This window comes from Danio rerio, chromosome 21 (assembly GCF_049306965.1).
Source record: "Danio rerio strain Tuebingen ecotype United States chromosome 21, GRCz12tu, whole genome shotgun sequence".
Lineage (NCBI taxonomy): Eukaryota > Metazoa > Chordata > Actinopteri > Cypriniformes > Danionidae > Danio > Danio rerio.
Genome location: NC_133196.1, coordinates 12769553 through 12783271, shown reverse-complemented (window position 1 = coordinate 12783271; position 13719 = coordinate 12769553). Strand labels below are relative to the sequence as shown.

Sequence of the window (13719 nt, the reverse complement as noted above, 5' to 3'; positions counted from 1 at the left end):
ATATATATATATCAGACTTTTGATTTTATTTTTTTCTTTATATTCCTTCAGGGTGATATGATGAATTGTAAAATTTCATGTTAATAGCATCAGTTGCAGCAGACTTTTGAAACCTCTACGTCACTTATGTACATTAAAAATAGGCTTTGTTTTTTTTAAGAATAAAAATGATACTTGACTAAACAAGATGATCTCCAAGTGAAGGTCTCCAAAATTAAATCAAGAATAGACTTGTGCAGTAAACACCAGTCTCATTAGATGAGGTTAATATTAAATTAAATAAATTAATAAATGACAACAAAATATAATAAGATTGTTAGACTGTGGCACTTTTTTGATTATGCCATTTGCTTTTGTTTATATAGGCCTATTGGTGTATGTACACCATTGTGTGAAACGTTTGAATGTTTGTAACCACCTCCGAGGATAGTGGGGGTCGCGAGTCACTGAAATCGTTATTTTGGGGGTCATAGGCTCAAAAGTTTGGTCATGGTAAGAATGTACTATACTCATTGAATGAATCATGAGTAGGCCCACGCGGAATCTGCACGTGCAGAATTCATCAGATTTTTAGCCCATCATTGATTCTGTGTATTTACTTGTATAAATGTGTGTATATTTATATTCATTCAGTTTTTACATTTATTTCAGTAATATTATTGACTAATATGAAAATGTTCATATGTTTTATTAACGATACAGTTTGTAAAGTAATATTTTCTGTCTTTTAGTAGAGATACTATATGAGACTTGTTTACCAAATAAAGTGGATCTAATTGTATTTACATTGTTAACATTAAATACAAGTTAAAAATGTATTACTTTTCATTTCATATGTTAAGGTTTTAGTTATGATAAAAATCATAACTTAAAATCATTCTGCATAAATCCACATATTTTTAACAAAATTCTGCACAGAAATAGCAAAAAATGTCAGCAGATTCCGTCCGGCCTTATATATTACATTTTACATAATGTTTCAGCTTATTTCCTGTTTTGTTCCTTATTTTATTCTGCTTATATGCTCTCTGGCTCATGCTAGCTGCCAGCAATGCCAAGGGTCACAATGTGTCCACATTATGCATTTGCCAATCTTTTACTGCTACTTTATCTACTTTTATACAAAATCAACTTAGATTTTCTATCTTTTCAAACATATTGTATATCCCCATATTTAGTTAGAATGTGGCCCATTATCTGTCTTATGCCCTAAATTCATGCTTAAAAGAAAATTGTGGCAATGTTTGTTTGCCTAATGCTGCAATTGCAGGGGTTGTGTAGGTTTATGTAATCTGTAGTATCTGTGTCCTCTAAATGTTCAGTATTATTAATAAACTGTGTTAATCTATTGTTGAAGATTATGGAAACTTACAAGAATCTTAGAAATAAACATTTAAAGTTATATAGAATATAAAGAAATATAAAGATTTGCAAAGTTTAGCTATTTAAAATAAAATTAGTTTAAGTTAGTATTTTAATTTTAATTGATTTTTTATATGTACAGTAGGCAATGATTTAACAGCTTTTGTCAAAAAGTAAATAAATACAAAAAAAGAAAGATATTCCCTGCTAGATTGTCTATGAGAGGCTGATTTTGTATGTGAAGGGTTTTTTTTTTTTTTGAAAAATGTAAATGAATGTTTATTCTTTCTCCTGAGAGCGTAAATTTAGTTATATTATACATGAAACTAATTCTTATAATTGTCAATATAATGCAGACAGAGCTATTCTGTAATGAAATGTGAACATATCATGCAATAATAAGGGTCTAAATCCATTTGTATTCTCACATAGCAAGATCAATTTAGTTAATTTAGTCTTAAATATACTTTATAGACCATTTTAAGGGGTTGTAAACAAAAACAATGTTCCCTATGTATTTCCTGTTTGACATTTTTTAAATTTCTATAGCTTCCATGAATCCAAAAAGAGCCACATATTGATCAATAATCTTGTGATAGCTGTTTTAACATTAAGTTATGAATGAAATGGTCTATATCAAACTATCATAACGTCATTTTAGCAATAAGTTGCTAACTGCACTTCCCTTAATGACCAGTGGTTTTGCTACTTCCTAAAGTTTCTGAATTCTACATACAGACCACCTCAATGTGGTCATGTCATTGGCCTATGAACATTTCCTGCTGGTTATCAAACTATTTCATAACTGTGACAAGAGGAAATTCAATAATAAAATCATGTTAAAACAGCTGTCATAACATTATCAATATGGGGCTCTTTTTTGATTCTCGTAAGCTATAGAAACTAAAAATGTAAAACGGGGAGTACAGGTACGTTGAGACCATTGTTATTGTTTACATCCCTCAAAATGGTCTATAGCAAGAGAGGTCTGGGTGCAGACCTGGTGCAGATGCAATCTGAGCAGCATGCAATGCTTTTTAATGGGCTCACCTAATCTCACCCCTAACCCTACCCCTCACAGTGATGTCACTATAGCTCCATTGAGTTCATTGTGTGTGACAGTGCATGAGAGATGCAATCATAGCTTGCATTATAAAGGCTGCACCCTATTGCATATAGTCTTTTTAATAAAGAAAATAAACTTGTTTTGATCATCATTTATTTTATTACATGAATCCTAGCACCATATTAAATGCTTAATGAGACTCAATAATTCTGGGCTGCATGATTTTACAGTTGGACTGTCAGTGCTCAGTTCCTGACAGTTGGGTAACTGGCAAAGACGGTGGTCCAGTAGTAAACCAAGCGTGTTCTCAACATCTGCTTCACATTGTTCTTGTTCATCTTATTGTTGATGTCCAGATACTGATGGCCAGGGTTGGAGAACTCAGGCCAGGTTACGGGAACCTTGGACTCGCCTTTGTTAGGATCCCTGTGAAGGAGAGCGAACGAAAGAGTGAAGTAAGAATTTATATTTTGACTATCATTAGGTGCCACAAGGGGTGGCTAAAGCTGAGCTAAAACTGAAACATTTAATGGACTGATGTGGTTTATGTTTACTTGATCAAAACCTTTTGGAAAAAAACTGAGTCAAATATGATGAATGTTTATTTTTCATTTCTCAATCATTGTTATATTGCATTGCATTTTGGGTTTTACCTCCCACAACACAAACGACAGTGCTTTGACCATAAAACTAGCCATTTATTATCTGTATGCATTTTGTGTAAGCGGTCTGCTATATATATATTACTAAATGATTGATTTGTTGAAAGTTTGGGCCTATACCAAAGCATTTAGCTGAAAACTAGAATTTATCAAACAAAAAATGCACAAAAAAATCCAGATATATGAAATATGATACTCAGAATGAATATCAGAATATCAGAATGTTATCTTAGGTTAGTCTTTGGTCATAAAAATATCAGCATCTACATCTAATTATTTTAGCTTTGATCTAAAATGCAATTGTATGAATTACAGTACATTAATATTGTAAGTATTTTAATGTTTACTCACCCAGTCTGAGCAAAGTTGCTCCAGTAGGCAATCATGTATTTGGAGACGTCCCGATGGCGAGGGAAATAGCCCAAAGGAGTGGCGAAAGGCTTTCCAAACACATACTGAAGTTCATCGGCATGATCGGCACCCATCCACAGAGGGAAGACAGGAATACGAGAACTCTCAGTGAACAGGTATGAGAAGGTTCGGGCAGATCTAATGGGAAGAAATGCTTTCGTTTTTTAATGTTTTTATTTTTCGGTTTCATTTTAGAAGCCAGTAAATTAGAAGTTGAAGTGAACTTACTTGGCATTGTCAGTATGGAGGTACAGGGCTGCTTGAGTTGGCACCAGGAACATGTAGTCTGTCTCCAATTCCACAACTGTCTGCTTGACTTTCTCTTTATTTGGTTTATCTCCCCAGTTGACCGTGTACTCCTGGAAAGTTGCAATTCCAGCATCCTGTCCTCTGTCTCTGGACAGGGCAGTAGCGAGAGCCTGGACCTCCTCTCTGTTATAAATAAATAGCATTTTTAAAAAAGTTAGGCACCCTCAAAATGTCTTGCCACTTTTTGTTTATAAATAAGAAAATATAAATACTTTTTGTTTTTAAAAATATATAAGATATTTTAACCTTCCCCCCTACTATAGTATATAAAAGTAAATACTATAGTAATTAATAGTAAATGCTACAGTGTTTTTTAACCACACTTCAGTGAAGTGTATTATACTGTACATATAGGGCCCTATCAAACACCCGGCGCAATTTGGCGCAAGGCGCGGCTCAATACTTGTTTGCTAGTTTCAGCTTGGCACAAGAGTGGTTTTGAGGCGTTGCGCTACGCTGTTTAAATAGCAAATGCATTAGCACTCATTTGTGCGCCCATAGGCGTTCTGGTCTAAAAAGGAAGGCGTTCTGAGGCGCACCGCTGGTGCCTTGCTATTTTGAGAAACTAAAATAGATTTTTCATTAGACCAAAACAAACCCAGTCTAAACTCGCCTACACACTGCTTAATATGCAAAATAGGCTAATATCTTTACATATGAAAAAATGTAAATATTAAGGATATATATATATATATATATATATATATATATATATATATATAGGACAGAATAGAATAGATATAAATATAAAGGATTAAAATATTACAAAATATTATTTTCTAGCCTACATAAATATGAAAAATCACTGCTTTTATGTCTTCTTCATCTCGGGAGGCTTTTTCAGTTCATTCATAACAGTTTGCTTTTGTATAATGTTATTATTATTAGCAGTATTATTTATTATATCCATATTTATATTTGTTTTATTAAAAACAAGCTTAGATTTGCCCACCTGTCAGGTTTTAGACCATAAGGGGCACATCATGTGTTTTAGGATATAACTCAAGTTTTTGAGCACACTTCGTTATTGTTGTTCATTTACTCGTTTGCTGGAAATTAGAACTGAATTTAGAAATAGTTTTGAATTGAATATTTGCACTTAACAAAAGCAATTAATTATTTATAGACTAATTGATGTCTGTGCATAAAGGTTTCCCTATCCAAGAGCGAAAGTGAAAGTGATCCATTATCTCTCATTCTCACGCAGTAGATGCTCTGTTTAAGTTTTCTGTTAAAAAAAAACTGTTACCTGTTAATTGTTTGCTTGTGAAATGCTCAGTTTTTCCACTTAGACTTACTTTACGTCCTGTAACAAGCGAATGCGCTTATGGCGCGACGCAGCTTGCTCTTAAAAGGAATGGGAGATGAGACTCTAATTGGTTTATTCTCAAAAGACACCTATGACTCATTAAGAAAATAAACTCAACCCTTTTAGACCATGCGCCGCGGCGCAAAGCAGATTTTCCCGTTTGTAAATTAGCAAAAATGCATTGACACGCCCTGAAAGCGTTTGCGCCCTGCGTTTTGCGCTCTGCGCATGGACCGTCAAAATAGAGCCCATAGTATTCACAACTCTTTGCCCATGAATGCACCAGCATATTGTAGTATAGTGGACTGATAAACAGTAACAACTATTGTAGTATGTTTTAGTTTTTACTACAGTAAACTGTGGTGTATTGTAGTGTAATATACCATATAGTTGTAGAAAACTACAGTATTAGGTCATTTGTTAATATTTCTATAACTGTTGTGTTATATAGCTTCTTTAGAATCCCTTTCAATGCTTTACTATATAATGGTACAGTATTACTATTTACTATAAATTATAGTATTTTTCAATGGGGCATGTACAAAGTTATTCTAAAATTAGGAAGTGCATGAGTTACTTAAAATGAGATAACAAATTGTGATCATGATAGCATATGGTTTACTTAAACTGAGTAAACAACTTAGTAAAAAGTGTGCGTTGTTTAACTAAAAGATGGTAGTACACAATTTATCTTAAATAATATGACAACTTAGTGAGAAGTGCACAGTTTACCTAAGATCAATTTACCTAAATAAGGCAAGACATTTGGTAACAAATTAAATGTTATATCTAAAGTCAAGATAGTGTGTGATTAACATTAAGTGATAGAATAAAAAATGGTAAATATGTGTAACAAATAAACAGTTTATCTAAAATTAGTCAAATGTCTACAGATGAATTAAAATGATGCAGTGCCCGATTTAACTAAAATGGGGTAATAAATTAGTGTTATTAATGTTAAAATGTGGGAATGGTTCACCTAATTACTCTAAATACTTTTTCCCTATGTCATATGCAGGGCTTTTTCTAGTTTTTAGCCAAAAAAAAAAAACTACTTAATGGCGTGTAGAAATCCTGTTTTTAATTTCACAGAGTCTTTAAAAATTCACAAAATGAATCCAGATGTAACACACTTACACAGGGGTGGTTGTCAGAGCGTTGTTGATTGAGGGAATGTCAATGGTGGCAAAGATGTGTGCGTCCATGTCGTTGACTCCAGCGATGTAGTCGATGTCAGCAGCATTCCCGAAAAGAGTTTCAGGCTCATCAGGGATGAAATCGCCATCGATGACGGGGGACAGATACAGATTGTGCACAATAGGGGCTGGAAAAGTTTGTCACATTTGACATTTTTATTGGCATTTGAGTTTTTTGATTTTAGCATTTCTTTTTTTTATTGACATTTGACATTTTTATTCCATTGCATGTTTTTTGTTGAGGCATGGTTGATATTTATGGCATATCTAGAGTATTTCTGCTTTTACTTAAAAAAAGAACATTAATAAAAATAATATATAGATAAAATAGCTAGATAGAATTCTTATGTCATTGTACAACAAAATTTAAATGCAAACCTCAGGCGTATAATTATACTGTGCAAAAATTGCAATGTAATAAATACAAAACAAGACATAAAATTAATATAACAAACAAAAACTCAACAGCCTGATCATGGTTGCCAACTCAAAATAACTACTAGACTTGTTTTACTTCATATTGTTTTCGAAGCAATACTTTAATTCTCAGACGTGTTTTTAAAGGTCCCTTGAAATGCTTTCAAATGTGCAGTTTGTTGGATTTGTAATGCAGTTTAAACTATAACATGAAGATGAGGTGGAACATAGAATAGCCCATCCCCCTTTAAAAAAAACAGCCAACAGCATTTTATTTTAATCATGGTTGAGCTCAAACGAATATAGCATGCGCGTCTTGAAGGAGGCGGGACATTACAGATACTAGAGAGCATTTGATTGGTTAGAAGTATGAGCTGGCATCAAATAAATAATTGATTTATTCAGGTGGAAGTGTTACGTAAGTGAGGCGTATTCTTTAAAGTTATTCCTCCTTTTACTCCCTGTTCTTCTTTTTTTGCCTTGACTTCACCCCTCCTGAGTTTCTTGCAGATTGCTGATTGCTTCCTCCAGCTGTGTTCACTTACCATGGAGGAGTGAGAGGGGATAAAAACAGAGGCTAAACACTTCGATGTGGAGAAAGGGGCTAGAGAGGAACCTTTCTCCAGAGCTTTAACTGGGTTTCATTTGAAAATAGAGCTGTTTTGAATTGTTGACATTATTGTCTGACCTGTTGAAGACCGTCATTTTAGCTCTGCTGTGGCTAAGAGCAGTACCACTGTTTAAACTTTGATTTCTTTCTTTTGCTTTTTCTCCAGGAAGCAGTGAGGAGGTGGACGGCCTTTTTGTTGGAATTTTTCTCCTGTTTTTGATGCCAGTCAGGAAGTCAGTGTAGCGAAAGACTTCAAGCTTTGGAGCTTTTTATCTTCTTAATACTAATTTTGTCGCTGTTTTGGAGCACACTAGCTTAAACATATCCTTAAAACTAACATACTGATACTAATGACTAAAACTTTTTATTTTGATTTCTTTAACTTTTATTTTATTTATTTATTTATTTTTTACACAGGAATGTATTTTTTTCTTGTGTTTTTGTTATTGAGAGTAATATAAATGTTCTTACCATCAGGAGATGATGTTAACTTCAATTTCCCAGCAAGAGTTACAGCCTTTGGATCTGCCCTTTTCAGACAATCTGCCATCCCGCTATCAATGGGACATCCTACTTTGGTTGCAATCTAAAAGCACACAGCAAAGAATTTCGGATAAAAAGAATAATTTTAATAACCATTGAAATAAACAAGGCGTTGGTGTATATTAATTATTAACTGACCAAGGCCAGAATGTGAAGCAGAACAGGTGACTTTACTTAGTAAACACTAGCAAGTGTACTGTACAGTAAAAAAAATAGAGAATGAGGGTGAGAATGAGAGTAAACAAACCCCATAGAATTTGATCTCTGTATATGAAATGCCATCAGTGTACATCAAGTCTGAATAAGGGACATTAGTTAAGGTAAATCTCACCTCCTCAGCAAATTGTCTTGGATTTCTGCTGATGGCCCAGGGACAGAGAGCAACACCACTCTGAGAGATGGCTCTTCGGATCATGCCCTTGTTTTTAGGTGTAATAATCTGTGCAGGATGAAACGCACACTGATATTAGATACTGAGGACCTCTTATGCTTTTTGGTTGTCATTGGATTTAATGAGAAAACATTATTTAGCCAAATAAGACTACACAATTACTTGCATGTAATAATATTGAAGAGATAGTTCACCCAAAAATGTAAATTTACTCACCCCCAAGTTGTTTCAAACCTGTTTGAGTGTATTCTGTTGAACACAAAAGACCTGTACCCATTGACTTCCATAGTAGAAAATGCAAATATATGGAAGTGAGTTACAGGTTTTTTCAGCATTTTTCTAAATATCCTCTTACAGTATGTGTTTAACTCATAAGACACTTAAACTGGCTTGTGGCGAGGGAATGAGTAAAAATAATGAGTTTTGGGTGAATTGTCCCATTAATATAGAAGCATGCAAGCTGAACATAAATGAAACATGATTTTGTTTTTTTAAATGCACCTGGAAGTTGACGCTGGCTGCCCCTGCTGATTCCCCAAAGAGTGTGATGTTGTCTGGATTTCCACCGAAAGCCTTGATGTTCCTGTGAACCCAGGAGATTGCAGCATGCTGATCCCACAAACCATAGTTTCCTATAACCCAGAAAAATAATCACTTTTATTTGCTATTCTGATGTTTTTCACAGAAATGTGAGAACTTGTGAGAAAAATTGTTTAAAATCAGATATAAACTGAGAGAACACTGAATTTGTATTATATAGACATTAAAATGTAAAAAAAAAAAAAACGGGATTGTGGGATAAAAAGTCCTTTGCAAAACCTTGCATATAAAGTATTGTATGTAATTATTTGCATATGTTTTTTTTTTTCTCATCTCACCTCTCTTATTACTCTGTCTGCTAAAGGACTACATTTCTCATTTACTGTGGAGATAATTGCAGGATATTTATTCAAATTAAATGTGACCGATCTGGCAAATTGAGTCGGAAGTTGCACCGTTCTGTTTTAAGATACAAGCTGATAATCTGAAAAAAACAATGAACAAAACATTTGCTGATTTCTCAGAACAGACATTTTAAAATAATCTCACAGAGTTTTGTTGTCAAGATCATTGAGTGACTGTATTTAAGTGCCTTTTTAAAAATATTTATTCAAATAAATGCTTGAATATAATTTGAACTTCAGCCTTGTTTAAAAGCACTTGAATATGTGCTGATGTGCACATTAAGCTGTAAAATAAAGTTTATCCCTTTCAATGCAATTGATTTTGAAGGATATCAGCAAAAAATGGTCAATTGTTTTTTTTGTTCTTTGTTTTTTTTTTTTGTTTTTTTTTTTGTGATTTATCTCAGGTTTTCAATTGAAAATAAAAGGCAGGCAACCATAATTCAAATGGGCATATCTTCAAAACCGTTCAAGGTATGAATTTGAACAGGATATAATTTTAAATTCTACAGTCCTATCTATAGCAATGTAAATGAGAGTAAAATGTAAATTCAATTAACCAAATAGAAAATTTGGGTCACTGTGACTCATTTTGCTGGATCTGGTCACAAATACTATATGCATATTTATTTTTACCAGGAATGCCATCATCTCCGGTGCTCATGAATCCCAAGGCTCCGACACGGTAGTTGAACGTCACCACAATGACATTTCCTCTGTCTGCCATCTCCTCTCCATCATACAGGTAGTTGTCCAAGAAGTTTGCTCCCTGACCACCGCCAAGCAGAAAAGCACCGCCATAGATGAACACCATAACAGGCAAGTTGGAGGAAACTGCAGAGAAGGTGAACAATTATCATCATAGTGGGAAAAAAACTTATCATTTTAAAAACAAAATAAAAACTCTGTCAAAATAATCTCTTTCAAAAGTGGACATTCAAAAAAAAAAAAAAAAAACTAAAAATATTTTGATTTTTTTTACTCCAATATAAGTCAAAAATGAGCCAAATGCACTATGCTTAACAGTTTAATTGTCTTGTAATTTAGAACAAGTTTGCTTTACCGGTTCTACCCTGAGGGACCCAGATGTTTAGATAAAGACAGTCTTCACTGCCGATAACATCAGTAGCAAGAAGATTGAGCTGCAGACACCTCTTTCTGTAGTCAGTTGTTTTCAGGACACCTGTGAAGATACAGTAGAGTCATCCAGGTACAATACACTCACTTGTTTTTTTTTATGTTAAGCTTAAAATGACAGACATAACGCAGAAGACAAAGACAGATATAATGTACCTTCCCAGCCTGGGTGAGCAACTGGCTTCTCAAATCTTTTGGGTGGAGCGGCGAAGGGGATTCCCTTAAATGTGTCCATGTAACGAAAGAGACCAACACTACGACTCTTTCCCTGCACCATCCCTCCTTCAGTGAGCACAGCTCCCAACTGCAACATTCACAGGTCAGTTAAAGTCAGACTTACAGAGTAGGTTGAGGTTTAGAGTGTCTTATCTTTCTTTTTCAGTGTAGGTAATGTCATGCAGCCTCTATAATATTCAGGTCTGGACCCTTTGGAGACCATTATATGACTGTCTGTGTTTAATCAGCTGTTTTCATCCTTCAAATAGGATTTCACTGCAATTAGTGGATCATTATCATGCTAAAAATGAAAACTATTACCACTGAAGTCCTTTCCAGAAATAATGGCATTATGGATTAAAACCTATCTGTACTTCACAACTCCATCAGTTCAGACAATATTGCTAACAACACTGATAGAAATGCAGCTTAAACCATAACAAACAGCCTCTCTCCAACATTGTCTTTCACATGTCTTAAATCAAAATAATTTAAACTTTAACCTAACCTCCAATTTAACTCCTACAAACCATACATCAACTGGAAGATCATTTATTCACTCTGTAAAAATCTAAGTAAAAATAAAATTACACTTGGATGGTTTTGTGGTAAAGAGTCACATAAATCCATTATACCATCAGTAAAATAACAAATTTAGTGTTGGCCTAAAATGTTGGATTGATTCCTAGTGGTTTAACTATGTATTGCAGTCTGATTCAAAATACTGGAGAGGTTTTTTTCCCACTTGGCCCTTCCTCTGACCCCTCAACACACACAGGTTGCCAGATTGAGGACACCAACATTTGCTTATTGAAAACCACCTCATGTAGATTTAGATAAGTCTGAAACTATATAAGTTTCCTTTCGGAGACTGCTATACAATGAATAGATTTGCAATGTAATTTGCTGTGTTATCAGCCAAGCCAATCTGGGGTGCTGAAATATATAAGGTTTAACTGGCAGTGCACGGAGTTACAGATCAAAACAAAGACCAATATTCTGACACTAAGAGTGTAACTAACTGTAGCATCATTTTTCAGATAAACAAGTATGTTCGCTTAGCATGTTTCTTAAATATCTTCAAATATTTGGTATTTTTGTGCCTTAGAAGAGTCTTACATGCAGCACTTTAATGTTTTGTTCTATAGTGGAAATAAGCTTTTATGAGAACAATAAGTTATCTAGTATACAAGTATCTTATACTAAGTATCTTATATAAAATATAAGATTGAATATATAATATTGAAATATCAGATTGGAGAAAATGTTTCATCCTTTTTTGTTTTCTCCTAAAAATCCCTGTGTTTAATCACATTTTGTTTTCCTTTAGAACTGAAATGTTTTGGAAGTAAAGGTAAATTTTTACAGGGGACTACAAAATCATTAAAACGATCCCCTTAATGAGTCCCCTCAATGGCTTTTTTAACAGTTAACAGTTTTTAAAGATAACATATATATAATTTAATTCATAGACTGAGCTATTAGTTCTTTAATAATGCTTCATAATAACTTCATAATTACACTATAAATTAACTATATAAATAATATAATATGTAAATTATATATATATATATATATATATATATATATATATATATATATATATATATATATATATATATATATATATATATATATATATATATATAAAACACACATAAACTGTTAAGCATAATAATGACAAAATATGACAGAATATTATATTATTAATAAAAAAAATGTGTTTTAACAAAATTATATTTGATATATAAATATTATATCACAGATATACAACTAATTTTTCAAAAACTTCTATTTAATTTGCCTAAATTTTTGTATCAAATTAGGTATTGTTTCTTTAGTTATATATAAAAAAAACTAACATCTCAAAAACTGATTTTACATTAATTCAGTTAGTATACTACCTATAGTTAATGAATACGATTTTAATTGTTTAAATAACATGAGCATGAAGTATGTCAAATTCTAACATTATTGACAATAAATCAGTTCATTCTTTTTCACTAACACACAGTATTGAAATGTTTTTTTCTTAAAATTGTTTGGATTTAATAAATATATTATCTTCATGACTTACAGAAGCTCCCTGTGCTGTGCCCAGGAACAGGACGGCAGAGATGAAAACTCCCAGCATCGCCATCATCATCAGACAGTGGCTGCGATTGTAGCACTAAAGGGATTTTTGTACGCTTTTATAAACAGGTCAGATCATATCTCACTCTCAAGGCTGCATCTTACTCCAAAAGTACACAGCAACTGAGCAACATGTGTGGGGTTATGGTAAACTCTCATGGTACATTAAAGTAAGGCTCTTTGTAAGGTTGTTCAAGTTCAATGACACAGACAGACTTTTTTCCATTGCAGAGGAGTGTTATTGATAGATAAAAACATTTGTGACACCTTGCAGGATAAGGCCACACAGACTTTTGTCAGCCAAAGCACTTTTTAAAGAAATCAAATCAGTTCATCCTATGCCAACATTTCACACTTACTGATTTATATTTAAAATGTTTCTGTATAAATTAAATTATTTTCATCAAATAATTAAAATAAAATAAAATACAATTATTTGTGGTAGCTGAGACTTTTAATTGCTTTTTTCTAGAGGTCTTTTTTGAAAGAAAGTGGCATTTATTTTATCAAACATTCTGTAAAAAATGTAATGTAAAATATTTTTACTGTGCAAAATATTATACAACTTCGAAAACAGTTGAGACAGTATGGAAAACGCAAACAATAATAGAAAGTAGTAATTTCTAAATTTACTTTGACTTGCATTTCATTGCAGACAATACAACAAACATTATTTCATGTTTTCCTCAACATTTTTAAAAAATTGGAACAGTAGAGCATTTACCAATTTGTAATGTTGCCATTATTTTCACAACACTTAGAAGGCGTTTAGGGACTAGAGTGATGAAGTGTTTCAGGTGTAATTTTGTCCTATTCTTCCTGCAAACAAGTCTCAATGTGGGCAACAGTATGGGGTCTTGGTTGTCACATTTTGCATTTCAAAATGTGCAACACATTCAGGCCATTCACAGACAGGCCATTCAGTTACCGGTATCTCTTCCTCCGCAGCCAGGACTTTGTGATGTGTGCAGAATGTGTTTTTGCATTGTTTTGTTGAAATATGCATGGGTGTC

General features: G+C 33.2%; 2 protein-coding genes across 3 annotated transcripts in view; both read right to left on the bottom strand.

Moving 5' to 3' along the window:
• gtf3c5 (general transcription factor IIIC, polypeptide 5) overlaps positions 1-13719 on the bottom strand; it is a 678526-nt gene that overhangs the window by 631816 nt on the left and 32991 nt on the right. The window lies entirely within an intron of this gene.
• Positions 2565-12739, bottom strand: cel.1 (carboxyl ester lipase, tandem duplicate 1). Of its 2 annotated transcripts, none has more exons than XM_073934251.1 (11): positions 11134-11771; positions 10514-10874; positions 10284-10403; positions 9857-10054; positions 8778-8908; positions 8217-8324; positions 7814-7928; positions 6257-6443; positions 3730-3933; positions 3442-3639; positions 2565-2854 (listed from the first exon to the last, which is right to left on the bottom strand). In XM_073934251.1, exons 2-11 carry the CDS (start codon positions 10668-10670, stop codon positions 2674-2676), a joined length of 1599 nt encoding a protein of 532 aa, XP_073790352.1. In that variant the 5' UTR covers positions 10671-10874; positions 11134-11771; the 3' UTR covers positions 2565-2673. The 2 variants fall into 2 exon arrangements, with proteins under 2 accessions (XP_073790352.1, NP_955901.2); NM_199607.2 differs by lacking the exon at positions 11134-11771 and adding an exon at positions 12651-12739 and having other exon boundaries at positions 2568-2854; positions 10514-10661.